At 38.0% G+C, this 27,744-nt stretch overlaps 2 protein-coding genes across 2 annotated transcripts in view; both read left to right on the plus strand.

The window, feature by feature from the left end:
- The window catches only part of MED13 (mediator complex subunit 13), a 51,983-nt gene extending 44,702 nt beyond the window's left edge, over positions 1 to 7,281 (plus strand). The window contains exons 19-30 of the mRNA XM_032200793.1: positions 52 to 241; positions 460 to 925; positions 1,613 to 1,832; positions 2,466 to 2,657; positions 2,808 to 3,031; positions 3,459 to 3,601; positions 3,820 to 3,978; positions 4,062 to 4,247; positions 4,436 to 4,584; positions 4,813 to 4,986; positions 5,489 to 5,589; positions 6,257 to 7,281. Coding sequence (XP_032056684.1) covers positions 52 to 241; positions 460 to 925; positions 1,613 to 1,832; positions 2,466 to 2,657; positions 2,808 to 3,031; positions 3,459 to 3,601; positions 3,820 to 3,978; positions 4,062 to 4,247; positions 4,436 to 4,584; positions 4,813 to 4,986; positions 5,489 to 5,589; positions 6,257 to 6,389 — 2,337 coding nt within the window. The 3' untranslated portion in view covers positions 6,390 to 7,281. The remainder of the gene's footprint in view (positions 1 to 51; positions 242 to 459; positions 926 to 1,612; positions 1,833 to 2,465; positions 2,658 to 2,807; positions 3,032 to 3,458; positions 3,602 to 3,819; positions 3,979 to 4,061; positions 4,248 to 4,435; positions 4,585 to 4,812; positions 4,987 to 5,488; positions 5,590 to 6,256) is intronic.
- Positions 7,282 to 10,545: 3,264 nt separating this feature from the next.
- INTS2 (integrator complex subunit 2) lies at positions 10,546 to 27,520 on the plus strand. Its single transcript, XM_032200980.1, has 24 exons — positions 10,546 to 10,855; positions 11,185 to 11,323; positions 12,017 to 12,119; positions 12,405 to 12,518; positions 13,186 to 13,316; positions 13,416 to 13,589; positions 13,779 to 14,005; positions 14,520 to 14,645; positions 15,240 to 15,311; positions 15,406 to 15,520; positions 16,149 to 16,217; positions 16,653 to 16,787; positions 17,323 to 17,499; positions 18,213 to 18,321; positions 19,166 to 19,270; positions 19,727 to 19,891; positions 20,105 to 20,306; positions 20,434 to 20,559; positions 22,023 to 22,212; positions 22,845 to 23,090; positions 24,124 to 24,231; positions 24,844 to 24,949; positions 25,126 to 25,302; positions 26,089 to 27,520. Exons 1-24 carry the CDS (start codon positions 10,563 to 10,565, stop codon positions 26,256 to 26,258), a joined length of 3,579 nt encoding a protein of 1,192 aa, XP_032056871.1. The 5' UTR covers positions 10,546 to 10,562; the 3' UTR covers positions 26,259 to 27,520.
- The last annotated feature ends 224 nt before the right edge of the window (positions 27,521 to 27,744 follow it).

Here is a 27,744-nt window from a genome sequence, read left to right on the forward strand (position 1 = left end):
TGCTTGATATCTTTAACTCCTTACCTTGCATCTTATGTTTTGCCTTTGCAGTCATGCAGACTGGGTCAGCACAGGCCTATCTGTAAATTACTGCCTGATGGAATCATGAGAGTTGGACCTACTGCTTCAAAGAAACTTTCTGAGAAGTTGGTCACAGAATGGTTCTCACAGACAGCTAATGCCAACAATGAAGCATTTTCCAAACTGAAATTATATGCCCAAGTTTGCAGATATGAACTAGGTATGGATTACTTTTTTTTCAGTGCTTCTTATTTTGTATACTTGCCACCTGTTCCATTCCAGTAGAAGAGAAATCGTTGTATTTATTCATTGAGTCTTACTGTTTGTTACAGTTTTCTGGTTTTAAGGTTGGGGAAAAAAGTAAACCAGAAAAACCATATGTTTAGGTACGTCTTCATAATAAACAGTACTAAATGTACACTTTTTTTCTGGTTTTAGGTCCTTATCTTGCTTCTCAGCCTTTGGACAACTCTTTACTTTCCCAAACAAATCTGATCCCTCCCCCCAGCCAGCCAGCCTCTGCTCTGCCCCCAGTGACAGCTAATGCTGGAAATCCCAACACTCCATCGTCTGCTCCTGCAGCTCCCACCAGTAGTACTATGACAGCAACATCAACTAGTGCCATGTCTTCTGCAGCTACTACAGCTAATTCAACCTTGACGACCACTGCCACGTCATCCTCTTCTGCTAATGTAGGCAGTGGGATACCAACAAACAAGCCCTCTTCGTTTCCACCTTTTAGCAGTATGAACAATACCACTTCTGCTTCCCTGCCCACTCAGGCTGCAACAGTCCAAAATGGGCAAACAGGAGGACAGCAGCAACAGCCGACACTGCAAGCAGCAGGGATGTCTGCGGATGCTACTTCAGCACCTGCACAGCCCCATCCAGAGGTTTCTGAAAGGTAATGGAACTGTATGTTCAAGCCCTCTTAGGTTAAAAAAAAGTAAACCAAAGCAAAACATAAAACCCGCAGCTCAACAAATGTGAACGTATTAATGGCACGCTTGTCCCCTCAATAACAAACAATTTCTTTTCTAGTCACCAAGTTGCTTTTTAGGGAGAATGCGAGCTCATTAATAGTAGAGTTTAACTTTCTGACTTATATCCTAGCTGCAATTCTAATTGTATCTCAGTGTTTGCTGTGATACAAAAATAAACTTTTTTCTTCTATTTATCTAAAGAGGAAAAACTTCGCCAAACTATCTACCCTCTGTATTTTCAAATGAGGTGGAAGGAGAAATAGATATCTGGCATCATCTTGAAATTCTACTTTGTTATCGAAGTCATAGTTTCTCAGTAAGACGTGTCTTCATTGCTGATGTTGTAGGTGTTTTTGTTCCCCAGTTGAACCAATCAAACTATGTGCTGATGAGCTTCTGTAATGAAGAAGGCTAAAGAGAAGACAAGTATGATACTGAGTTGTTGACAAGCTAACAAAAAAAAATGAAATAAAGACCGTTTCTTACACCACAGTTAACTCAGAGGTCTTTCAGATTAATCTTTGATTTGAGCTTAGTTTTAATGTAAGTAAAAACAAATAGTTATAAAGCTTACCATCTAGTAATGGGTTTCAAAATTTCATTTCCAGCACTATGGATCGCGATAAAGTTGGAGTTCCTACAGATGGAGATTCACATGCTATCACCTATCCACCTGCAATTGTAGTTTACATAGTTGATCCTTTTACGTATGAAAAAAAGGATGAGAACAGTAGCTCGTCTAGCTTGTGGACACTTGGACTTCTGCGCTGCTTTTTAGAGATGGTTCAGGTTCTTCCTCCCAACATCAAGAACATAATTTCTGTGCAGGTGAGCCAACATTTATAGAAACACGCTGATCAAAGTACCTCCTTTTGGTTTTAGCTGTATTTTGGAGATGATAATGCCCTCAAAGTGAAAGTTCTGTTTGCTCTGTGAACATTGTTTACAGTTCTGCAGCTGTTAAATTAATAAGATTATGGTCTTTAGAGAAGTTTGGGTGTTATTAGTCAAAGCCAAAGCCTGTGGTAGTTTCCTAACTCCTCAGTCTTATCTCAGAGGAATGCACTGGCCCACTCCAGTAATGAGTGAAGTATGGGAAAACTGCTTTGTCCAATCACCAAAATCTGCTGCGAGCGTAACCCTGCTGGGCTTTAGACTAGGGCTTCTTTGTGATAAGTATCCAACTGTAACACTATCAGCAGCAAAAGTAGTAATCAGAGGGCATCTTACTGGAGGACTCACTAAGGTTATCTGCTAACCAAATTCTTTTCTTTTCTGAAGAAAAGATCAATGAGCATAATTACTTGAAGTCCCATATAGCTTTGGAAGGAGTAGCAGAAAATATCAGAGAACCAGAGAAATGATTGTAAACTGACATGCTGAAAGCAACATACCCAAATACTATCTCAAAAAAAGTAATGATGAAACAGTAACTTTATTTTCCTGTGTATTTTGTTCTAGATTGTCCCATGTCAGTACCTTCTGCAGCCCGTGAAACACGAAGACCGGCAGATTTATACTCAGCATTTAAAATCTTTGGCATTTTCAGCATTTACTCAGTGTCGGAGACCTCTTCCAACTTCCACCAATGTGAAAACGTTAACTGGCTTTGGTCCAGGTTTAGCCATGGAAACTGCTCTTAAGAGCCCTGATGTGAGTATTCTCAAGACTAATGTGATTCTGTAAATATGTGAATCAAAGGGAAAAATGTTTATTTTATCAGAAGTGTCTTTCACATTAACTAACCAGAGTTAAGAATAATTGTTTCTTGAAAGTTCATTTTCTGTTCTGTCATCTTTATAGAGACCTGAGTGTATTCGACTCTACACCCCTCCTTTTATATTGGCTCCTGTAAAAGACAAGCAAACAGAACTAGGAGAAACTTTTGGAGAAGCTGGCCAGAAGTATAACGTACTTTTTGTAGGCTACTGTTTGTCTCACGATCAAAGATGGCTTCTTGCATCCTGTACAGATCTCTATGGAGAACAGTTAGAGACTTGCATAATTAATATTGATGTACCAAACAGGTAAGAATGAGTTCTTAATTTTTAGCATGTGTATTTTCTTTATTTCCCCCAGAATTATTTTATTTATGATAATGTAAGAGTAATTCTGACTTACGTAGACTCACCATATAGTAAAATTAAAACAAACAGATAATTTCAGTATTATGTGTATATTGTTAAAATTTCTAGAATGCTATTTAGATTCCTGAGAGCTGTTGTATGTTTTTTCCTGCTACATCCCCCTTCTGGTTTCTTGATGTCAGTGTTAGAATGTGATTAATTAAAAACAAACCAGCCTCCTTTTTTGAATTTGAAGTAGCAGTTAATGTACTACAATATTAACATTATTGTTTCTTGCTAATGTTCAGGTTACTACAAGCAAGTCCCAAAGGCAGCTAGAGAAACTTCTTGTCAATGGGTTCTGATTTTATCTTTTTTTAAATTCTAGAGCTCGCAGGAAAAAGGGCTCTGCCCGCAGGCTTGGTCTTCAGAAACTCTGGGAATGGTGCTTAGGACTTGTGCAGATGAGCTCTTTGCCTTGGAGAGTTGTAATAGGACGTTTAGGAAGAATAGGACATGGGGAATTAAAAGGTAATGTTAGCATTTTAGAGTCTAAAACTCTATTTGGAGCTTTAGTCTTTAATAATACAGTGTCTGTCCCTGCTTCTGGAAGAAAACCTATATAACTTTAGAGTTCCTTTGTACACCTAACACGTGTGAACTTTATACCACACAGTGTTTTATGTAGAATATGTATTCTGCAGTAAGCACTGTTCTTCTAGACAGACTTGTGTCCTTTTTATCATCAGATTGGAGTTGTTTGCTGAGTCGCCGAAATCTTCAGTCCCTCAGTAAGAGACTAAAAGACATGTGCAGAATGTGTGGCATCTCTGCTGCAGACTCTCCCAGCATTCTCAGTGCTTGTTTGGTAGCAATGGAACCACAGGGGTCCTTCATCATAATGCCAGGTATTTGAGAAACTATGTTTTGGAGAGGGAACTCATAGTTAATTCTTGCAAAACTAAGGAAATGCTTGACTTGTCTTCCAAAGATTCTGTATCGACTGGCTCTGTATTTGGACGCAGCACCACTTTAAATATGCAGACATCTCAGCTGAATACCCCACAGGACACATCATGCACTCACATACTTGTGTTTCCCACATCTGCTTCTGTGCAAGTAGCATCGTCAACTTATACCACTGAAAACTTGGATCTGGCCTTCAACACAAACAACGGTTAGTAGATTGGATTTACTCTTATTTTAAAAACAAACCAAAGCTCTCTCATCACTCCCCCTATAATAAGACTGTTTATTCTACTGAACTGCAGGATTTATGTGGAAAATCACTTGATTTCAGAATGTGTTGTCATATCCCATAGGTAGGGAAATTGCAGAAATTGACTGTTCTTGTTCTTTTTCAAGATGGAGCAGATGGAATGGGGATCTTTGACTTGTTAGACACTGGAGATGATCTTGATCCTGATATTATAAATATACTTCCTGCATCCCCTACTGGATCCCCTGTACATTCTCCAGGGTCCCACTACCCCCATGGAGGTGATATGGGCAAGGTAAGAGTATATGTCTGCATGTGGTTTCTGTTCATTTGTTTTCCTGCATCTGCTCATGGTCCTCTGTAGAATGGAAGGTTCCTAGGAAATGTTTTGAATTAACTGGCTAGTGGAGTGTCTGCAAAATTTGTGTAATGGCCTGGTTGTTTCAAAATGCTTTGTGATTTGAAAGTGACAGATAACTTCTGTTTTGTGCTCTCTAATATTAAACTATTGCTTGTTTTGTAGGGTCAAGGTACAGATCGATTGCTTTCAACGGAATCTCATGATGAAGTAACAAATATACTGCAACAGCCATTGGCCCTTGGTTATTTTGTGTCAACTGCCAAAGCAGGTCCATTGCCTGACTGGTTTTGGTCAGCATGTCCTCAAGCACAAAATCAGTGTCCCTTGTTTCTTAAGGTACGGTAAGCTCGTCAGGCTGTACAGCCATCTTTGTGGACAGTCTGTCACACACTACTGTGCAACGTGCAGGGATCTGAATTGGGAGAACTGTTATGTTTAAAGAGTCAGTGCACAGCTTCTGGAATATGTCTGGTTTTGTTTCAAGAGAGGTTGGGTTTCGAGTTCTTGAGCTTTAGCTTTTTATGTTTGCTTTTTGAAAAGGAAGAAAAATGATTAATGGAAGGTAGCAAATAGTCTGAAGGATTCTGCTTTTCTGATGGTTTCTTCAGAGTATCCTGACACCTTTTTCTTACTGGCTCTGTGCTAAAGTATTTTGTAAGGATAGGTGTCCTGTTCTGTTTCTAGACAGACTTCTGATCAATGTTTGATCCCTTTGGTGGACTGGTGGTGGAGGGAAGTAATGTAATTACTTCCTGCAAGATGGGGGTCGGTGGTACAAAGGAAAGAAAGTAGTAGTTTAATCAGATGCTAACTGCTAACATCTTTCTTCCTTTCTTAGGCCTCTTTGCACCTCCATGTGCCTTCAGTGCAATCAGACGAGCTACTCCACAGTAAACACTCCCATCCACTTGATTCTAATCAAACTTCTGATGTGCTCAGGTATTTATGATTGATCACTTGCAAAAATATTGTGCATTTCATCTTTAATATTGCTGCAATAGATCTACATATTTGTTTTTCTTGCTGTTATTTCTTTGCTGATGTCCTCAGTACGTCACAAACACAATAAACTGCTGTGCTTTGAATGATTAAAAGATGGCTTTATCACAGGACAGTGCAGTTAAATACAAAGATCACTAAGCCCTTCTTTAATTCAAGTTGATTACAGCTGAAAATATTTGAAAAATATTGAATTCATCAAAACCAGAAAACAGTGTATAAATGAGTGGAAGATGGTTATACTTAAACCAGAATTTTGCATGGGTCGTGGGAATACTGAAATGCTGAAGTACAAGAGTGTAGATAGTCATGTAAACATAGGACACTGAAAAAAGGTTCCTTTGTGTTTTTAATACATGAACCTCTACGTTAAGGAGCATCAACAATTAAAATGACTGTTTTCTACTGAAATAATCTTCTGCTTTGATGTGCTTGTAATAATTCTGAATTATAATAATTGATTGTGCTTGTAATAATTCTGAAAGCACGTTATTTCAGCACATTGGGAAGCATACGTGCCTAATACCAAACAAATTAGCATATTAGGACTGTAAAATACTGGTGAGAAAAATCTGTTGGCTTAATGGAAGCTTGTTTTGCTTTTCAGGTTTGTTCTGGAACAGTACAATGCACTCTCCTGGCTAACCTGTGATCCTGCAACCCAGGACAGACGGTCATGTCTCCCAATTCATTTTGTGGTGCTGAATCAGTTGTATAACTTTATCATGAATATGCTGTGATCTTCATCTGAATTTTGCAAGACAAAAATGAGGAAAAGGGATATTTCACTGCAGGACTAAGTTATAATTCTTCTCAGTGCAAGTTGTTTGTGGTGGGGTATGAATCTTGTTACTTCCAGCAAATATTGTTTTGACTTGTGAGAGGGGTACCTACTTACCCTGCTGTCTTTGAGTCACTGACTATGGGGGACACTTTAGAATGATGATCAGAAAGTGTATTATAACATTTTTAGTAGCAGAATTAACCATTTTTCCCCAGTCACAGTATTTGTGAAGAGTAATGAGCCATAGTACCCAGTCATGGTTAATGAATATTAAAAGCATGGAGATGAGAAGAAACATGAGGAACAATAAGTTTCAACCTATGGCTTCAGAACATCAAGATGTTCTTGTATTGGATTATAGTACCTAGTATTCAAAAATGCCTGCATCTCTTATTTATTGTAAGTTTTTAAATGTATAAATTGTCTTATATTTCTTAACCTCTTTTATAAAAATTTTCCTAGAAGGTTTATACTGCCTTCTTGCTTTAAAGCAATTGGTCTAAAATATATGTAATCGTCTTAATTAAAAGTTGCAGTAGGTTGCTTTTAGAGTATTATTTTTTTGTAAGGGGGTGGGGTGGGGACAGTAAATTTGTATTGTCTTGATGTACAGTTTAATGGGGATAGAGGGGTTAATGTCCATACCATTGTGTGTGGGGGATTTACAGCTAAGCTGTAGTTGCAGAGTACATGTACAGTAATGAAGTTCACTGTGTTTATATAAATTGAAAAGGTACCGGGTCTTACAGCATTTTATATCACACCTTTACAGAGTAACAATGGCAATATATAAGTGATATTGTAGGTGGTTTAACTTGTAGTGAGAATAAAATGAATAAACTCTTCAATTGAAGTTTGTGTTATGGTTCAGGGCTGTGGCTAGATTCTCAGATCTGTTTCCAGTGTACAAGTTTTATTATTACAAGAATATCTATTGTGCATTGTTGTTACCTAGATATTCTTGGCACTGTGGCGACTGCATTAGTTTCTTTCACATGTGTGATAAAACACCAAATTTGAAGCAGAACACACAGAAAAATCTTTTTACCCAAAGTCTCCTGTAAGGCTGAAATTTAGCCCAGCTCTAGCCATTTTACAAATGCAAAAATAGTCAATCTTGACTTTAAGATTGGTGTGTGTTTAACTAAAATGTGGTGTATATAGATTCTCAGTGAATTCTGGTATTCAGATTTTATTCCACTAGTAAAAATAAAAAATAAAAAAAAAACACACAAAAAAAAACAAAACAAAGAAAAAAAGGAAAAAAAAAAAAACAACAACAACAACCAAACACAAAACCCTGAACACTTTCATGTATTTTTGGCACTGTGGTGAAGGTACCAGGTATCAGTGTATATGGCCTTCCCCGTACCCCCTTTTCAGACTGGGGCATGTGCCAAGGAGGCTTAGCCCTCCCTAAGGAAGGGACTGACAAATCACAAGGCTTTGATAAACCTCTCCTCCTATTAAGTCACCATTTTTTCCTCAGTAGCTTCCTTCCTTTCTCCTAGCACATGCCAAATGTCTGATGCTGCTCTAAAATAGCCCCTACGGGTGCTGAAGAGCAACTGCATATGCTTTTCCTTGGTTCCTCATCTTCCGACTGCCAGATTAAAAACTTAACTCCTGCAGTGCTCACGTGAGCCCGTTATGATAACCCGTGTCCTGGGTCTTAACGCTGTCCGTCTGGCTGGTTTAAACCTTTAAAGGAGCAAGTTTTTAAGATCCATTTGTGCACCCACTGTTAATCCTCTACAAGGAAGAAATCACTTGCATTTACAAAATGTACTGTGTTAATGAAAACTATGGTTTTGTAAATGCAAAATACCTGCCTGAGAATTTTTCTTATGAACAGTCTCCTTGAATCTTGTATATACAATATTAGCAACCTTTTTGTTTTTGTATAAAGAAGTTGTACAATTGGTGATGAAAATTTTCAGTCATTTCTTCAAAATAACATGAGTGCAATCAGCAGTGAGCATATTTTGATAAATAGAGTTAATAACTGGGTCTGACCATTATTTTATCCTGATAATGACAATGCACCATAGATTAAGCAGCACGTTTTTTATCTTGCTGAAGGTGGTTTTTTTCCTCATTTGGCTGAGATTTTTGAAGTGGAAAAGTGCTCTAAAACTGGAGTTTTCTAAGCATATGTCCTAGATTTTTTTTTTTTTGGAAGTTTTGTTGCTTAAGTGGTCATTTTTAACCCTGGCTCAGTTAGCCAAGTTCCAAGGGCTGGGTTTTGGTGTGGCTTTTTTTTGTGTTCACAAAGGTAAGTGAATCAGCTGCCTGAACGTTGATATAACTGTGTTCTGTTATCTGGACCACAGCCTTCCCTGTGAAACTTTCCAACTGTGAAAGCTGTCAGTTTCCCATGTGCGGTCACCCCTGTTCCCTTTCCCCCTATCTCTTTCCCTACAGTTAAAGTAAATTATAAGTAAATTAAAATATTGCAACCACTAAAAAATATTAGGAGGGCCGTTTCTGAAATGATAGTTACAGCTGGCAATGTGCATATCAAAATTGCCAGCACCGTGGAACCAACTACTACATTGGGCATACATTTTTGTTAGTTACTTTCATTTAACTATTTTAAGTGCACATAATTGCTGATTTATAAGTAAAATTGCCACAAGCCAATAACTTGGGTGTTTTAGCAAGTACAATCTTAAAGATTTGAAAGCTTCAGCTCTGGCTTCTCAAAGTGGTCTTGCAAGAAAATGCTGTTCCTGGCAGTGCTCTGTTAAGTAGCTGTGGAAATGTAACTCCATTTTGTGTGTCCACAAAGTTAATTTTTTTGTTTTCCAATTAAAATTATGTATTTCAATGTAGCTATATTGTACTTAAGCCATTTAGTCACCTTTGGCTTGCTACTACTTGAATTAATTTGAGAGCACTGTGCTAGAGCAGCAGACCACCACTGTACTTGCAAACAACCCTTACATTTTAAAGTAGCTCTAACACTTAGATCTTTCTAACATTTCTTGAAATAATTAAAAATGAATTTATATTTCAATCCTCAGCTATGTTCTTACTTAGCTGTCAGTATGGCGCAGATTATTGTATTTCTATATTTACCTCCAATGGTAATTTTAACTTCATGTGTCTATGAAGACTTGCAGATGTCTTTAATCAAGCACTATTTGTTAATACTGTAATATCAAAATATTATGTTGCATTATTTTAAAGCTTTCAGAAAGAGTAAAATGTTTTTAAAATGCTATTGCACCATATAATTTGCTGCACAACAGTATGGCACAGCATATCAGTCTGTTTCAATAGTAATGCTGCATAAACAATGTTTTGATCTGGGTTTCTTTTGAGAATTTTTCTCAATTAGGTGACGTGGTATGACATTACTGTCTCAACGACCTCCAGCTGGGAAGGTTTTTTTTCCTTTTTTAAAACTAATTAAAGGACCCAGGACTATGCTTCATACTTATTTTTTTTTAATTATTATTCTCGTTGTCGTTATTGTTAGTGGGTGTACTTTCCATTTTCAGTGGTGTAGAGCTTAATTTACAGTAGAACTGGATTTGGGACCTGCCACACTCCTCAGGGTCACTGTTTCGGGCCGTTGTGCTCCAGCGTTGAGGTTTTTCGGAGCGAACTGGACGTGAGGGCCGGGTGCCCACCTGGGAGCCATGTCACCTTCACCGCCCCCTCACCACACGTGGGGTGCGCCAAGGGGAGGGTTGTCTTCTTTTATTTTTTTTATTCTTTTTTTTTTTTTTTTAATTTACGTTCTCTCACAGCCGTGACACTTAATGGTCCAAGCCGCCGTATTTATCATGACATAACAAAAAGTGATTAAGGAACAAACACTATTGCTGCCGAATGCCATAAACACTGAGTTGTACAAATTGTGATTGAGGAAATGAGAGAAAAAAAAAAAAAAAGGTTTATACTTTTTAAAAAAAAAATAACAAAAAAAATCAAATGGAATAAATTATTCATGAAGCCTTGATTGCGGTGTTTCCTTATTTCCTCTCGGGGAGCAGGGAGGGAGAGGAAGGGGCGGGCCGAGGCCGCCCGCCCGCCGCCGCCGCTCCCCTCAGGGCCGTGACGCGATCGCTTCGCGCCGTTGGCAGCGCCCGGCTGAGGGGACCCGGGGCCGGCCGCCGCCATGGCCGAGTGCTCGGGGCTGCAGTTCGTCAGCCCCTACGCCTTCGAGGCCATGCAGAAGGTGGACGTGGTGCGCTTGGCCGCCCTGAGCGACCCCGAGCTGCGGCTGCTGCTGCCCTGCCTGGTGCGTATGGCCCTGTGCGCCCCCGCGGACCAGAGCCAGAGCTGGGCGCAGGACAAAAAGCTCATCCTGCGGCTCCTCTCGGGCGTCGAGGCGGTCAACTCCATCGTGGCCCTGCTCTCCGTCGACTTTCACGCCCTGGAGCAGGACGCCAGCAAAGAGCAGCAGCTCCGGTAACTCCCCGGGTGGCTGCCAGTGGCCTCCCTGCGGCTTTATTCGATATATTCGGGGCTTTTGGGGGCGGTCGGTACGCGCTGAGGGGCCGAAGAGCTGCCTGGGCTTTTGGCTGGGCTGTGGGGAGCACAGACCCTGGTCATTCTGCTGGTATTTTCTGAATACACCACGTTAATCCGCCTAAGTAGGTTGTCTAACGCTCTACGGGTACAACAGTCCAGTCTTTAGTGTGATAGAAGAAATTCTTGAGGAATTATTGTCTTTGACCTGAAAAGCTGCCAGTGCATACAAAAGATGTGGTAACTGTTGTGTTTTAATCATCTGGTAGGCACAAGCTAGGAGGAGGCAGTGGAGAAAGCATCTTGGTGTCGCAGCTGCAGCACGGCCTGACGCTGGAGTTCGAGCATAGCGATTCGCCTCGCCGGCTCCGGCTCGTACTCAGCGAATTACTGGCAATTATGAATAAGGTAAATTTCTTCCTTTCTGGGTAATTGTGAATTTTATATTAGCAAGACAAAGAAGCCAGAAGGCTTTGTTCTTAATAAGTTGATGTACTGCCCCGTTATGTTACTACTGCTACTGCTGTTGTGAGTACACTTCTCCAGATCTTACCTGGTGCTTCAAGGCTTACAGTTTCCATTTTATCGAACAGTGGCTTGTGAGTAAACTCCTTATGAACCCAACGTCCTAGAGGAAGTCTTTCTTCCTCAGAACAAATAAGGGTAATCTTTTCTAATGTAATATTTGTTCAGTGTATCTCATAACGTGCTTTACTCAAATATAACGCGATTTTGTGATGCATCAGTGCAGAAACTATATTTGAAAATGAAATTGTGTTCTTACTCTTATTGCAGTATGTTAGCTACCCTATTTCTCGTATTTTTTTCTTCTGTATTTTATTTTCCTTGTGTGAACTTAACGTATTTTTAGAATTCTCAGCTGTTTTTCTTCTAGAAAGAAACAATAACGCTACTTGTATTGACGTACTTCTGTTAGTAAATATTTATTACTCTAAACATTTCCTTGACTATTCGATGTTTCTAGCTATATGTTTTTGGCAGTTTGAATAGATCAAATCTATTGAATTTCAATCTAGGGAAGTCTGATCAGACAAATTGTTTCCTAAAACTTGTTCAGTGATGATAAATAATGCCTTGCAGGTGTCAGAATCAAATGGAGAATTTTTTCTCAAGTCTTCGGAGCTCTTTGAGAGTCCTGTCTATCTGGAAGAGGCAGCAGATGTTCTCTGTATTTTGCAAGCAGGTATATATAGAGATATAAAAACTACAAATATATTCCATTTGTATTAATGTTGTAAGAAGTTATGAATTCAAAAGCAATACAAACTTAAAAGAAAACAAAACTTTTTGACCTATCATGACTGATTTAAGGTTAATCTCAGCTGTATAGCTTTTTGAAAGAGGAATAAACCACAGGTAGATTTTTTTTTTCGTTCATTGGTTTGATATGTTACTTAACAGCATATTAAATACAAGTTTTTATTTGTTTCATAGTGAAACTCTGTAACTTCTAAAATTTTTTATCCAGAGTTGCCGTCACTGTTGCCCATAGTTGATGTAGCAGAGGCTCTGTTGCATGTCAAAAATGGAGCCTGGTTCCTCTGCCTCCTGGTGGCCAATGTTCCTGATAGCTTTAATGAGGGTGAGTTAGTTTCTTCTTGTCCAGCTTAAAAATAAAGATTTGAAATAGTTTCTAGCAATGAAGTTCATTCTAGGCTAAACCATATATTCTGAGTATTTGAACTGATGAGTGCTTAGCTTATGAAATGTAATTGAATGCATTTATGCTTAGAGATGCTGATAGGCCTCCCCTTCTCATCACGTTCACTCCCCTTTTTGCAGCCTGACTTTAGACTCGCTGTGTGCATGTTGCAGCTTCTCATCTGTTGGTCACCTTTTTAAAGGCAGTGAATGACTGGGATGATGAACCTGGTCTAGCTTTGCTAATAGTACCTGTCCTTCAGATTGAGCCATATTATGATGTGAAAGATTTGTATTGACATTGCCCGTTTAGTATCCTGTACCCTGCAGTAAGATTTCAGTCTCTAGGGCTGCCAGATGCACAGGTTGTATTAGATGAAGTATAAATAATAAATGGATGATGTGTAAATCTACAAAGATGCTGTAATTTCTCAGAGGGGGAAGACCATTTCCTTGTTTGTCCTACTCAGTGTTAATCACCAGTTCTTGGAGTAGCTGCGTTAATAAATCATAGTGAGCCGAACAAAATGGCTTGGCTTTGTGTTTATGGATATGTGACTTTCTGTTGGAAAGGTCAGATTTACTAATGCCTCCTGTTGGATATTTAGTCTGTAGAGGCTTGATTAAGAATGGTGAACGGCAGGATGAGGAAAGTGTTGGAGGCCGTCGTAGAACAGAAGCACTCCGTCACCTGTGTAAAATGAACCCTTCCCAAGCTCTCAGGGTCCGAGGCATGGTGGTAAGCCTGTAACTCATCTGTCATGAGACAAGACATGAATAATATTTGTCATCTTAGTGGAATGTTAAAAAGATAATTGAGCCTGGACATTTTATCTAGGTAGAGGAGTGCCATCTACCAGGTCTTGGTGTAGCTTTGACCCTGGATCACACCAAAAATGAATCTTCGGACGATGGAGTGAGTGACCTGGTGTGTTTTGTGAGTGGTTTGCTACTTGGAACAAACGCAAAGGTTCGAACTTGGTTTGGAACATTTATCCGAAATGGCCAACAGGTGAGACATACATGTGTTGCATGTTCCCCGGTAAAGAAAATTTTCTTTAAAACAAACAAATAAACAAAACCTCAGTCCTTCCCATTCTCTCTTTTTTTTTTTTCTTGAATTACGGAAGCTCTTCTATAATGTAGTGTCTGATAAGATTAATTTTATATTGTTGTTCTCCTCTTTTAACCTCTTACACAGAGAAAAAGAGATAATATCAGTTCTGTGCTTTGGCAAATGAGAAGGCAGCTGCTCCTGGAGCTCATGGGAATCCTTCCCACAGTTCGCAGCACACACATTGTTGAAGAAGCAGATGTTGATATGGAGCCAAATGTGTCCGTGTATTCGGGACTGAAGGAAGAGCATGTCGTGAAAGCCAGCGCATTGTTACGTCTCTATTGTGCTTTAATGGGAATAGCTGGGCTGAAGTAATGAATGTTTTAATGCTCTTTAATATGTTTTTACTCACTGTCTATCAATTTTTTTTAACTTAAAATAATATTAATGCATGAAGTGTGTTCCTCTGTTTAATGCTGCAAAATCAGTGTTACAGATTTCATTAAAGTAAGTCTAGGCCTAAGGGTGTAGAACAGCTGAATAGTCTAGCAACGTACTTTGTATGAACTTTGAATTTCTTTTTCTCTGGTTTTACGTTTTAGAGAGCGCTAATGTAGCATCTTCATACAACATTAGTTTTGGTTTTAAGTCTGTTGTACCAATAGGCATGCTTATGGCCTGGGGAAGTTTTCTCACTGTTATCTCTTAGCAGAGATTTTTATTGGGATTCTTCAGTTCAAAGAGAAGTGCCCGTTAATCTAGATATTCGTATATTGATAGTAACTTGATAAACAGATTAAATAATAGAGAAACTTTAATCTTTAACCATTCTGATGAGGTTGGAAATCCCTGTTAAATGATCAGTGTTTTCTCCTCCCCCTTCAGACCAACTGATGAAGAAGCTGAGCAGCTCCTGCAGCTGATGACCAGCCGGCCTCCTGCAACTCCAGCTGGTGTTCGCTTCGTTTCTCTTTCCTTTTGTATGCTTCTGGCCTTCTCCACTCTTGTCAGGTACCACAATAAAGGAGGAGTTTTGTAAAGATATTACTGTTCTAATACAGCTAAGGCAATGACCTCCAGAGATGCAGTTTTTTTCTCTCCTAATTCTTTATACTAATCTCCCTACATTAGTTGAAGGGATTTATTTCACGCTACTGTAAGTGTCTGAAACTGTGCTCTGCTCACCCACGTGCTGGTAACCAATCTTTTGAGGGGAGTATTGGCAGTAGCTTAGTTTGGAATGGTTTTTGAAGGCTAAAGTAGGCCTTACCGGTTACTTTTCCACCGAACATATTTATGACTAAATTCTTTAGGGACCTTATTCAAAAAAGTAGCAACATAGTTATTTAATGGATGTAGCTTTTTGCTGTGTGCTTTCAAGACAGGAAATTGCCTGACAGCTGGACTCTTGCCCAGACTTCGAAGTTCATGCTAAATATCAGTGCTTATCTGCTGTTTGATGCTAAGTAGACAGTGTCAGAAAGTATCCTGGTATAAGATTCCTCAAATACTCTTTTTTTTTTTTTTTTTTTCCTGCTAGTAATTGTTAGTTAAACTAACTGTAATTCCTGGGAAATGGATCTTTTCTGTAATTTCTTTGTGCAGTACACCGGAACAGGAGCAACTCATGGTAATGTGGCTTAGTTGGATGATAAAGGAAGAAGCTTACTTTGAAAGGTGAGAGCAGGCTTCTTTTGTTTTTAGTGTTTCCATTATTCTCATATTTACTTATGTCTTGTTGGGAATTAACTCTTCCTCTTTGGTATCGTAGTATTTCTGGTGTGTCTGCTTCCTTTGGAGAAATGCTTCTCTTGGTAGCCATGTATTTCCACAGTAATCAGCTCAGCGCTATCATTGATTTGGTCTGCTCCACTTTGGGAATGAAGGTAAGTCCTAAGCTGTTTCTAACACACACATTTCTCTGTTAAAATTCACTTTCTTACTGTGAATTTATACTCTTGTATTTACTTTAATTTTAATAAAAAAACCCTTGGTTTTGCTAATGTACCTGAGTAAACATATACCCAATAAATGAGTAACTAACTTAAATTAGTTCCTCTAGAAACACATCACACTGTGCATAACACTTGGTACAGAGGAATGTTATGATAAAAGGTACCTTCAAAAAAGTTGACTTGTTGAAATCATTATTTACAAGAAATTATTTTTAAAGATGATGAACTGATGTTGTTTCCAAACTGATCTGCAAAGGTTTTATTTTAAACAGTTTAAAGAAATATCTATCTGTAATACTTAATTCACTTTTGTAAGTTATCAAGGGAGACTTGCTTCAACCAATTGTTAAGCTAGTTAGTTAGATTGCAAGATGAGGAATATATAGTCGTGAACTTGTGATGTTTGAAAACAGGGTTTGTTTTACATGTCAAGTTTAGATATGTCAATCTTTTCCTTTTACCACAATGAAGACAAATTTTAAAAAGTTAATAGTTAATAAAATAAATTTACAGAACTTATAAGAAAGCTAGAACTTAAAATTTTGTTTGTTTGTTTCAGATTGTTATAAAGCCCAGCTCTCTGAGCAGAATGAAGACAATCTTCACACAGGAGATTTTCACTGAACAGGTATTTGAAGTCTAAGCCTTTTTTTTTTCCTTTGCTTTTTTTTTCTTTCCTTTAATCGCTTTGGTTTGACCTACAAGAAGTTGCACCATCCCTATAATGAAGAACTTTAGCCTTTTCTTTTTGCACAGCGATCTAATGTGTTTTGAACATTAGGCTGTTTTTAAATAATGGGAAAGCAAAGGAGAAAAATAGTCTAGAATTAAATAAAAATATAGTAACAGGAAATTGTTTATAAATGTAGTATATTTGCTACAATTTTGCATATACTGTATTAAACTACGTAAAAGTATTCTTCAGCTACCAAACAACCAAAAATAAATAAATGCCTGAAAGGATGCAGCTGTGTAACTTTGTCACATCGTGCAGATATGTTGTGATATAGTGATATATATATTTTTTGTGGTATTTTTCTTGGTAATTATAACTTTCTTTTAGGTTGTCACAGCCCATGCAGTTCGTGTGCCAGTTACAGGCAATCTCAGTGCCAACATTATTGGTTTTTTACCTATTCACTGCATTTACCAGCTTTTAAGAAGCCGGTCATTCACCAAGCACAAAGTATCCATTAAGGTATGATATTCATTTTATTTCTGTTCTTTGTTTTGGATGTTGACTAGGCTTTGCAGGCTTTATTTTTTTGGTAGAATTGCCTAAAAAGTTACAATATGAACAGAGTTATTAATGAATCTTACTGTCTATTACCATGCAATTTAAGAAGGGACAATGTATTAAGTTAGGATACCTAAGAATGGTCCATGTATTGAGTTAGGATACCTAGTTATATAGCTCTGTAATCCAGGATTCTGAACATAGTTAAGTTATATATAATTAGAAGGTTATCCCTGTCCTCTTTCTGTGCTAAAATCGTAGTCTGAGCAATGTTTTCAGCCAGGACAAGCTTTATTGGTAGATCTGTGTAGAGCAGAGAAGGCTCTTTTTGGATATGCAGTTTATGACTACATTCAACTCAGAACAGGTATTATACTTTCCAAAGTCAAAACCTCATTCAAATACAATTTTTTGTAACTAGTTAAAAAGGACTGTACTTGCAAACAAAAGAATTACCTGTCAGCTTTGAAACTAAACATGGCATGTTTTTTTCTAGGACTGGATCTATCGGCAGCTCTGTGAAACCACCACTCCACTCCATCCTCAGCTGCTTCCTCTAATTGATGTCTACATTAACTCTATTCTTACTCCTGCATCAAAATCCAACCCAGAAGCCACAAATCAGCCTGTCACGGAACAGGAGATACTGAATGTTTTCCAGGGACTCACTGGGGTAAACAATTTGTTTGTTTCTTTCATGTACTTTCATGTCAATGTATGTGTGGTTTAGTATATTGTATACATGCTTGTTTCAGATTCTGTAAGTTGTCTTATTTTTTGTCTTTAGTCCTTACACACTTGTTGCCCTACAGTGATGGTCATATGTTTATAAGTGAGTCTTTTTAGTGCTACCTAGATTTCCAGGAGAATTGATATTTGTCCCCCTTTTACCCATTTCTTTGGGAAGTAATCAACTCACAGTATTAAAAATACAAATTAGAACACTTCTTAAAAATCATGGGTTCTTCCTAGCAGTAAAATGAATTAGAAAGAGGAATTTTTTATCTTGGATTTGTATAATTTTTGTACTGATTTGGCCTTCTTAGATCAAAAATACTAAGTCATTAAAGCACTCTAGCTGTTTTTGAAAGAAACATTTTCTTTTTGATAGAAGTGTGGGTTGCCTGGATGTATGTTGAATGAGTAGTAAATATTAACTTGTGCTGGAATCCTGGGACTACCAAGACATCAAAAATACCTTTTATGTTGGAAACTTTTAAGAAAAGAAAAAAAAAATCTTCAACTTTCAGCTTGGACCTCCTATGGCTTGATATTTTTATACAAGGTTTATTACTTTATCTTTTTTCATATTTGCAGGTAAATACAAATTTTTGTTCTCAGGAATCAGGAATGCAATGTGACATTTGTTTGTGGTTTTCTATACAGGGAGAAAATACTCGTCTTACTCAGCGTTACAGCATCACAACGCAATTGCTTGTCCTCTACTATGTCCTGTCATACGAAGAAGCACTTCTGGCAAACACGAAGACACTAGGTATATGTGAATGAATCTCTGAAAAATAACAATCTAAAAATTTGATGCAACTAGAGGGATTCTTACAATAGCCAAAAATTTATGTTGCTGTCAGATTCAAGCACAGTATGAAAAGCTTAGATTCTTGTAGTAAATACAGCATTACCATAGAAATAAAGCAGATAAACTGTCTGCTAAAAATCCTTAGCTGAGTAATTGGTTTTCCAGATTGAAAAAGGTCCAAGCTGGCCAAAAAGTTATTTACATTTACATGAATGTATTTCTGTATTTTTATAAATATTTTTGACCATGTGATAAATCTAGCAACAAATAGCTAAGACTTCTTAATCACTTCAGATCTTCATTTGTTCATGTGTTAGCAAACTAAGCAAATCTCTTTGGGCTGGCAATTTTATAATTTTATAGTTGGCAAGGCTGAATGATCCCTTTCTATCTTTCAAATTGTGGCTTTACCAGTTCTAAAAGAACGTTGTGTACATTACTGACTGAGTTTCATTTCAATGAAAACATAATATTTATATCTATTTTTTTTAATGTTGAATACAAATAGTGCAGATTTGAGTATGATCTCAAAATCTGTTGGACTTGATCAAAAATAGTATGAAGATGTGAAAAATCTAGATGACAGGGAAGTCTTTAAATGGAAATGTTCACAGAAATAGTTTCCTAAAGGACGTAGTTTAATGCTTTACCAGGAATGAGGTGTGCTATTAGGGGTTTTCTCTATTTTAATTGAATAATATAGAGGCTAATGCCTCACATTTTCCTTACCGATTCAGCTGGGGAAATATATTTTTTTCACACTGTAACTGTTATGTGTGGATTTTTTCTCATTCCCTTGTAGCTGCCATGCAAAGAAAACCCAAGTCTTACTCTTCAGCGTTAATGGATCAGATTCCAATCAAGTACCTCATCCGGCAGGCCCAAGGACTGCAGCAGGAACTGGGAGGTATATCTGTGCATCAAAGTCTAATGTCGATAAAGAAAGACAGCTAAGCTTGTTTCCAGCTCTTCTGCTGCTGGTTGTATCAAAGTGTGCTTGCCTTTTTGTTTCATTTAAACTGTGTCAATAGTAACTAGTGAAATTATAGATATATTTAAAGAGTAACTGTGAAAGTTTGAGGAGGGTAATTCTTTCTAGAGTAGTTAGTGTGGGAATTACCTGAGAATTTATAATTGTTTCAGGCTAAGTTTAAAAGCTGCTGTAGGGTCCTCCCACCTTTCCAAAATGGAACTTTTCCTTTCTGTTGGAGGTAGAATTTCAGGCTCTAAACATGCAAGCTCGTTGAACATTTTGGCAGTGATTCAGTTAAGATCTATTGTTGAAATGGTAGGCACAAATGTGTTCAGGTGACTAATGTAACTATTTAAATCTGAAGTGTATACTCTCTTAATGCCCTTAAAGGCTTGCATTCTGCACTGTTACGCCTTCTTGCAACTAACTACCCTCACCTCTGCATCGTGGAGGACTGGATCTGTGAGGAACAGATCACGGGCACTGATGCCTTACTGAGGAGGATGCTTCTTACAAACATTGCGAAGAATCATTCTCCTAAACAGCTCCAGGAAGGTAAAAGCTTTGTTTGAAGTAAGCAATTTTCTTTCCAAACTGGTGGAAGGAATATAGTGGGTTTGGAAGTGCGTAGTCATTTAATTTCTTTATGCAAATGCAGTATGATCAAACAAAATACTCTGCTGCAAGCTCGTTAACTTAGGAGTCTTCAGGTCAAGAAGTCAGCAAAAATGTCATAAGTCCAGTTTTACCATTGTCTTTGTTTTATAGCATTTTCCATGCTGCCTGGAAATCATACGCAGCTGATGCAGATTTTAGAGCACTTAACACTTCTCTCTGCTGGTGAATTGATCCCATATGCAGAAGTATTGACATCAAATATGAATTGCTTGCTGAATGCTGGAGTCCCTCGGAGGATTCTTCAGACAGTCAATAAACTTTGGATGGTTCTTAACACTGTGATGCCGAGAAGGTAGGCTCAAAATACCATTTAGTTTGCTGTTGCGAACAGCAGGAAACAAATCCTTTTTTTTCTTATGGACTATCTAGTAAAAAAACAAACAAACAAAAAAAGCAACTTTGAAACAATCTCATTTTAGGTTATGGGTTATGACTGTTAATGCTCTGCAGCCTTCAGTAAAAATAGTCCGACAACAGAAATACACTCAGAATGATCTGATGATTGATCCTTTGATTGTACTAAGATGTGATCAGAGAGTTCATAGGTAAGCATCTCTTTTAGCTTTTTATGCTCTGCGGTACTTATATTGATACATAGTGAGTGCTGTACATAAAGGTGTCTCATAAAAAACTAAAAAGGTTCATTACTTTGAAATATTTTCAAACTAGTCTTACGAGCTTCTAAGATCCATCTTTTGCTGCACCATATTCTTGTATTAAGCTTGTTGGTCTGAGGATTGAGTGAACTGTGCACGCTGTTTGAGCATGTCATATTGTCCAGCTGAGTGTCTTGTTAAACAGCCTTACATGTAGTTCTATTTTGGAAACTGTGATTTGCACATAGATCATCCATTTTAGATTTGTGTGTGTGAATTTGTTCTAGACGTTGCAGCATGCTTAAAATGGCTGCTGCCACATGGTGGTGGTGGTGGTTGTAACTGTAGCATCCTTCCACTTCACAGTTGTCTTTTGACATCCTTCATGGACCTGTAAATATTTTCTTTTTGGGTAGTGGTTTCTGCCAGCAGGTGCTGGTTGTATGTAACAGAGGTAGATTTGCTTCATTTTTCAACTAAGTCTTTTAGCAGTGCAGAGAAATTACTTCCTGTAGCTGTCAGTGATGACAGAGGAGTATGTGTAAAGCTGCACTGTGGCTTTGATATAGAAGAACAAGCTGAGAATTTTAGTAGTAGAAATGATCATAATTGATAGCAGCAGACCAGCTTGTAAAAGTACTTCAACCCCTAGCTTTTTTCCTTTTTGTATTCTTTTTCACATCTTCTATCAGTTGTGGTTTATTTTTGCCCCTTTTGTTGTTGTTGTGTTTTTTTTTAATACCCTTCTGTTCATAATAAATGGCTAGTATCATCTTGATTTGTTCTTCATATTCTTGTTGGTATGCATCTGCCCCCCTGCCTTTTAGCAATTGAGCTGTTAATCCAATTTTCATTAGGCTTGCTACAACTCTGCTAGACTTCAAGTTTCTATTGATGACATCTTTAATGCCAACCCGTAGGAGAAATATTTAAATGTATGTCCATTCAGCCCTGGCTGCAAATTGAAAATCCCAAGCTTCTAAAACTGTCAGAGAGATTTATAATGCAATGTGATTTGAAAACCATCATGTTGGTATTGTAGAAGCAGTTGTTTAGAGCTTCTCTGCCTTATATTTTCTCCATCATTCAGATCATTATTTTGGTTTAAATTCACATATAGCAGAATTTTTTCTAGTTTCCTTTGTTTGTCAGAAGTTATTCTCTGAAGTAGCTTCTTGTTTGTGTAGAGGGTATGCATGCATATGCGTGCATGAGAGAAGAAGGACTGAGTGGCAGGACAGCAGAAAGGCTTGTACCCTTTAGTATTTTGCTGTGTTGGAGAAAGCAGCTTTAGTATGGACCAGAGTACAATCGAGTGAATCCTTTTGGAGTTCTTTTAAGTTTGTTTTTATTGTTACTATCTTATTATTCTGCTTACTGAAATTACTTTATTGTATGTGTTCCTACATTAGGAGCCCTCCTCTGATGGATATAACTTTGCACATGTTGAATGGATATCTTCTTGCATCGAAAGCTTACCTCAATGCTCACCTAAAAGAAACAGCAGAACAGGACATTAGGCCATCTCAAAATAATGCAATGGGTCCAGAAGCCCCAGAAGTTACAAGGGAAGAATTAAAAAATGCATTGCTTGCTGCTCAGGTAAGGGGGGGGAATGGATATTGAATGACATGAAGAAAGACAATTACAAAACAAATACAGAAGTGGAAAATAAATAAAAAGGTTGTCTTTTTTTTTTTTTAATTATTTTTAATTCTTGCATTCAGATTGTTGACTATTTCTGGGGAGTTCCTGGGTAATCCTGTTTCACAGACATTCTATTCTTACCTTTGTCTGGAAGAATGGCACATCTAGAATCCCTCGTAGAAGATGGTTTTTGAGTTAATGGAGGTTTTATACTTAAATGGGTAGCATAGTCCCCTCCAAATTATGTGAATTGCATGGTCATGAGTGTTTTTTGGCTGATCTGGATGCTTTAGGGGGCTGTTGGAGATGTATTTTGAAACAGTACGTGATTCCCTTGAAAAGATTGTTCTGACCTGTGGTTACAATAATCTGGTGGATTTAAGCTTTTGTTCAGATAATTTGTTAATGTTCTCTAGGGTTTATGATTCTGGAACTGAGTTGTGGGATTTCTTTTCCGATACAAAAACGTTCTATAGCCAGAAATTCTAGCCATTTGGCAGCCTTTAATTTCTTAAATTGTCATTACTTTGTATTTTGTTTCTTATTTCTTTTTTTTATGTGTGCTCTGTTGCTTATTTTCTTCACAGGACAGCGCTGCTGTGCAGATCCTTCTAGAGATCTGCTTACCAACAGAAGATGAGAAAACTCAGGGCAGTAATACATACAGTTTGCTAAAGAGCGTTCAGAGTACCTCAGGTCCTAAGAGTCCAGAACTAGAGGAAGAAGAAGATAGCTTGCTGTGCAATCTTCGAGAAGTCCAGTGTCTGATCTGCTGTCTGCTGCATCAAATGTATATAGCCGACCCCAACATAGTAAAACTAGTTCATTTCCAGGTCTGGTTTGCATTATTTTAGTTCTTTTCATGTTTCTTCTGGTTAGGAGAGAGCCAAGTGAAGTGGTCAAAGAATGCTGGATGCTATTGTTGTGTTCCTTACAAATTACAAAAGCACACTCCTCTTTTTCCCATCTTCCCAAATTTGTAGTACCCACATTTCCACCAAATTTCAGTGCTTTTGTTCGGTGTTGTAGCTGAGAGAGGAGCAGCTAAACTATGCCTGTTCTTCATCATTAAACACATGCTTTGTTTGTGCCTTTGCCATTATTTATGCTGAAATAGTGTGTCCATTCTAGGCCAAAGAAAACTGGCGTACTCATCTTGTAATTACTTGTTCCACATCTTGTGTGGTTTAGTGTTTTTCTGGCCATGTTCTTAAATTAATATACCCATTATTCAAAACTGTAATTTGGCTGCAAATATCAACTTCTTCTTATCTTTCCTTTTTGCTAGGGCACACTTTATCTCTTTAGAGTGGAAGGAGAAAGGATGGCCCCTGCCACAGCAGCTGTAGGCCTTCACAAAAAAGAAGGTGGGGGGGGAAGCTTAGCAAATTTTTTATATAAATATGTTTTTTGGTATGTGTTAAATCTCTCATTGCCAGATGGTAGTTTCTTTAAAAGCAGTTAATTTGCCTTGACCTGGAACTGATTAAGTGACTGGAAAAGTTGTAATAGTGCAGTTGTGAAATAAGCAAGTTGGGGCCTATAGTGGTGTTTGGAACACGGGGCAAGGACACAAAAGAAAAAGAATCTATGCAGCTTGGTTTAGTCTGGGGAGCAGAAAAGGAATTTATATGCAAATAATAGGTTGAGTCCTATGGATAAAGAACTGATTCAGACCCTGGGTGTGTCACCCAGCCTACTTCATGTTGCCTTGGGGGTACAGGCCTGTTGCTTGTCTTTCTGAACAAAAGCGAGTTATATTTGTTTTGAAAAAAAGCAATAATGCAGATCTAATTTAAAACTTCAATTGAAGCAGAATTTTTAAAACACCTTGGGCATATCTGTTTTCTTTCCTTAATCCCACAGGGTTATCCGTGCGAACTTCTGGCACTGACAGTGGCGGGGATTCCATCAATGCACATCTGTCTGGATTTCATACCTGAGCTCATTGCCCAGCCTGAACTTGAAAAACAGGTACTGTGCAGTCGTCTCGTTTGGGAGTCACTGGAAGTAGTTAATGCTGATGCAGTATTGGTTAGGGGGAGAAAATAAAAGGATCACTTAAAAATAAGTCTCGTTCTAACCTGCCCAGTATATTAAGGTAGTATCGGTAGCACTTTTACCTTAGATTAAAAGCCCTCCCACCAAATCTGGGATTGTGATGACTCTGCTGACATGTGTGTGTACACTTGCTTAGGAAATGCTCATGCATTTCAATGTTACTTTCAAGAACATAAAAGCACTTTCAATAACAACTTTTTTGTATATATTGCCTATATAACAGTTGGCAGAAGTTTTGCCTTCTTAGATTTTATCTGGTACTTTATAGCTAGAGGAACTTGCATAAAGGTTTAGATTTTGAAAACCTGTTTGTTTAATGTTAAACATCTGATTTTTTGATTTTTTCTACGGCAGCATAAAAATTTCACAGTAACTATTTTTAAGATTTCTCTTGCTCTTATTTTCTGACTATAAGATGGGGAATATTTACTAACTCCTAAATTACATGAAGAGCTTGGGATTGAAATTGCAAAACAATTTATAACTTTTTGCTTATTTTTCTTTTGCCTTTTACCTACTTAACAGATATTTGCTATCCAGTTACTTTCGTATTTGTGCATCCAGTATGCACTACCTAAATCCCTCAGTGTGGCTCGTTTAGCTATCAATGTGATGGGAACCCTACTCACAGGTAAGCATTCCAGCAACTCCTTAATGCATTGGTTGTGGAAGTTAGATTTGTCTAGGTTGAATAAAATTTTGCCACAATGCCACTGTGTTAATTACGATTGTAAAAGTAACAACAATTCTTGACTGGATTATGATAATAGTTGCTTTTTTACTTACCCATTTCCTTTTCCTTTATAGTTTTAACCCAATCAAAACGCTATACCTTTTTTATGCCAACCCTGCCTTGTTTGGTGTCGTTCTGTCAAGCCTTCCCTCCTTTGTATGAGGATATTATGTCTCTGCTGATACAGATTGGGCAAGTTTGTGCCTCTGATGTTGCTACACAGACAAGAGACTTTGACCCAATTATTACACGTAAGTAAAGCAGCTTATATTTCAAAGGTAACGTCATGGTCCTAGGGAGAAAATAATGTTAATATTTCAAAAGTTTAAGCTTAGTAAATGCAATATGAAATGTGCTAAAGTTAATTTGTAAATACAGAAGGGATAGGGTTCAGTGGATTTATTGTGTTGGAGAAATTAGAAGCCGAAGAGGCTGAAAGCACCCTTTTTATTAAGCTTTGTACTGCCAGCCTTTTGCTTTGTTTCCCCATTTGTATCATTGTGAGATGTATCTGTGCAAGCAAGTGTTGTCAATAGAATTTGCAGTTATAGTGCAAGGTTAAAATGTGAGCAAAGGCTTTTGGGAACAATAGGACGCTTTTGTCTCTCAGCTGAGGCATAATGGTCATATAAGTCTTCCTAGTCCATTGGAAATGCAAAGTCAAATGAGCTATCTGATGTCTTATACAGCTGTTTAAATCATTTGGTTGATTTTTAGCAAGTAATTTTGACTTTTTTTCTGTCTAACACAAACGTTCTATTCATGTGATCCTGTGTTCTCTGATGCTATTTATGTTTAAGAGATTAAGAGGGTATATAAAAAGAAACAAAGAGGCAGATATAGGTAAATGAAAAAGAAAATTTGTAGTGTCTGTAGAAATAATCTGTGGAATTCAACTGTCACTGTTTCATGTACCAGGTTTAAATTGACAATTTAATAGCATATGTTTATGTTGTGGGTGTAAAATAACAACTGTATTCATTTATTTATTTATGTTTGATTTTTTTTTTAATATTTATTTTTATTTATTTTTTCAGGTCTCCAGCAACTAAAAGAGAAACCAAATGAAGTGTCAGGACTTTGTAAAGATTCACCTTACAAAAGCTGTTCAAGGGATTTTGCGAGTATGGACCCTGATGTTCAGTTATGCCAGTGTGTTGAGAGCACTATCATTGAAATAATTAACATGAGCGTAAGTGGAGTTTAGGAAGAATGCAAATGAGATTATACTGTAGCTAGTCCTGTGGCCTATGGTGCCTAAATTTGGATAGAGCTGCCAAAGTGGATCGAGGAGCTGGAGCACGAGAAATTTTTCTTTCACTGGATTCGGTTAGGTCTGAACCTTCTTAAAAGAGAATAATACTTCAGGGAGACTTGTTTTGCTTTCAGTGAAAACTTTTGAGGCTGTTGTGGTGGGTAAATCATTTCCAGGGAAAGTAAGAGTGATCTTTCAGGCTTGCTTGCTTGCACACTCTGTGCAACTCTGTGATACAGCAATGCACCCATAAAAGGTTTCTTGACACTGTGAAGTGAGTACTTAATTTATTGAGCAAATGGCAAAATGATGGTGAAGAAAAAAATGAGATTGGAAAGCTTTACTAAAATTCAAATAAATGACTGTCCAAGACGTTGCAGAGCAAAAAAAGATTTAACTTTTTTTTTTTTCCCCAAACCATTGGTCGAAGTGTCAATTCATGAGATAATAATTTTAAAGGTCAGACAGCCTTCAGTGGAAGTTTGAAACTGGTCTCAAAGGAATAAAGTGAAGGATAAGCTTAAACAGAAATTAGTGTTGGAGGCGACAGTGCCAGCAGCTAAATTTCCTGTAGTGAAAGGGATGACAGATTTCAGCCATACCAAAGCAGTTCCACACAGCTCAGTGAACAAGAAGGCTGAAGAATCCTTTGTGCTTACCGCGTGCAGTTGGTTGTTCCTTCATTTACAACTGCAGCAGTTAGCCTTGGTGGATGTTTTGTGGCGTTGCAGAAGGGTGTTTATGGTGCAATGTTCCTGAAGCTTACACAAGCTTTACGTGAGGCAGCACATGCGCCTGCAGCAAAGAAGATTGTTTGGCTGTTGTGCCAGAATTGACTGTTGTACTTCAGCACACTTGGATTGCTAAGCTTGGCAGCCCAGATTTGCTGTTTCTTGAACGACAACATCCAGGATTCTTAATTAAAATATTTTTTTGATTTAAGCCAGTTTATATTCCGGAAATAACGGTCTCATTCTTTAGTGTGACTTGAGAAAGTCTTGCATACATCTGCTTCCTGTGATGGACAGTAAGTGAGAGACACGAGTGCTGGATTGTGGAGCCTGCTTCCCAGCTGTGCGCCAGGCTCCTCGGTGTGCGACACCGTCAGGCTCCCAGGGATGGTTTTGTCATCTCCGTGTAATGTACGTAAATAATTAAAACACGTGCTGTTTTTTCCCGTTGTGTAATTTTATATGCTGTATTTGTATTTAAATAAAAAAAAAATAAAAAAGACGATTTGAATCGATTTGTAGGTGCTTATACTTCTAATGTGGAAGGGATCAGCAGCCACTGATGCCGTTGTAAGAAGAGGGGCAACAAAGAGGGAGCAGAAAATGGGGGGGCAGCAAAGTGGGGGCGCAACCAAGGCCCAACTCCAGCCCCAGGGCAGCTGGAGGAGCTGCTCGGCGTGGTTACCTAGCAACAAGGGCAACCCGGA

Source organism: Aythya fuligula, chromosome 20, assembly GCF_009819795.1.
Source record: "Aythya fuligula isolate bAytFul2 chromosome 20, bAytFul2.pri, whole genome shotgun sequence".
In the NCBI taxonomy this organism is placed as follows: Eukaryota; Metazoa; Chordata; class Aves; order Anseriformes; family Anatidae; genus Aythya; species Aythya fuligula.

Excerpts from the sequence above, each read along its gene's own strand:
- INTS2 (XM_032200980.1), top strand. The coding sequence starts at position 10,563 with ATGGCCGAGTGCTCGGGGCTGCAGTTCGTCAGCCCCTACGCCTTCGAG. Across the intron at positions 10,856-11,184 it reads AGCAAAGAGCAGCAGCTCCG|GCACAAGCTAGGAGGAGGCA; the intron begins GTAACTCCCCGG and ends ATCATCTGGTAG. Across the intron at positions 20,307-20,433 it reads AACACTGTGATGCCGAGAAG|GTTATGGGTTATGACTGTTA; the intron begins GTAGGCTCAAAA and ends ATCTCATTTTAG.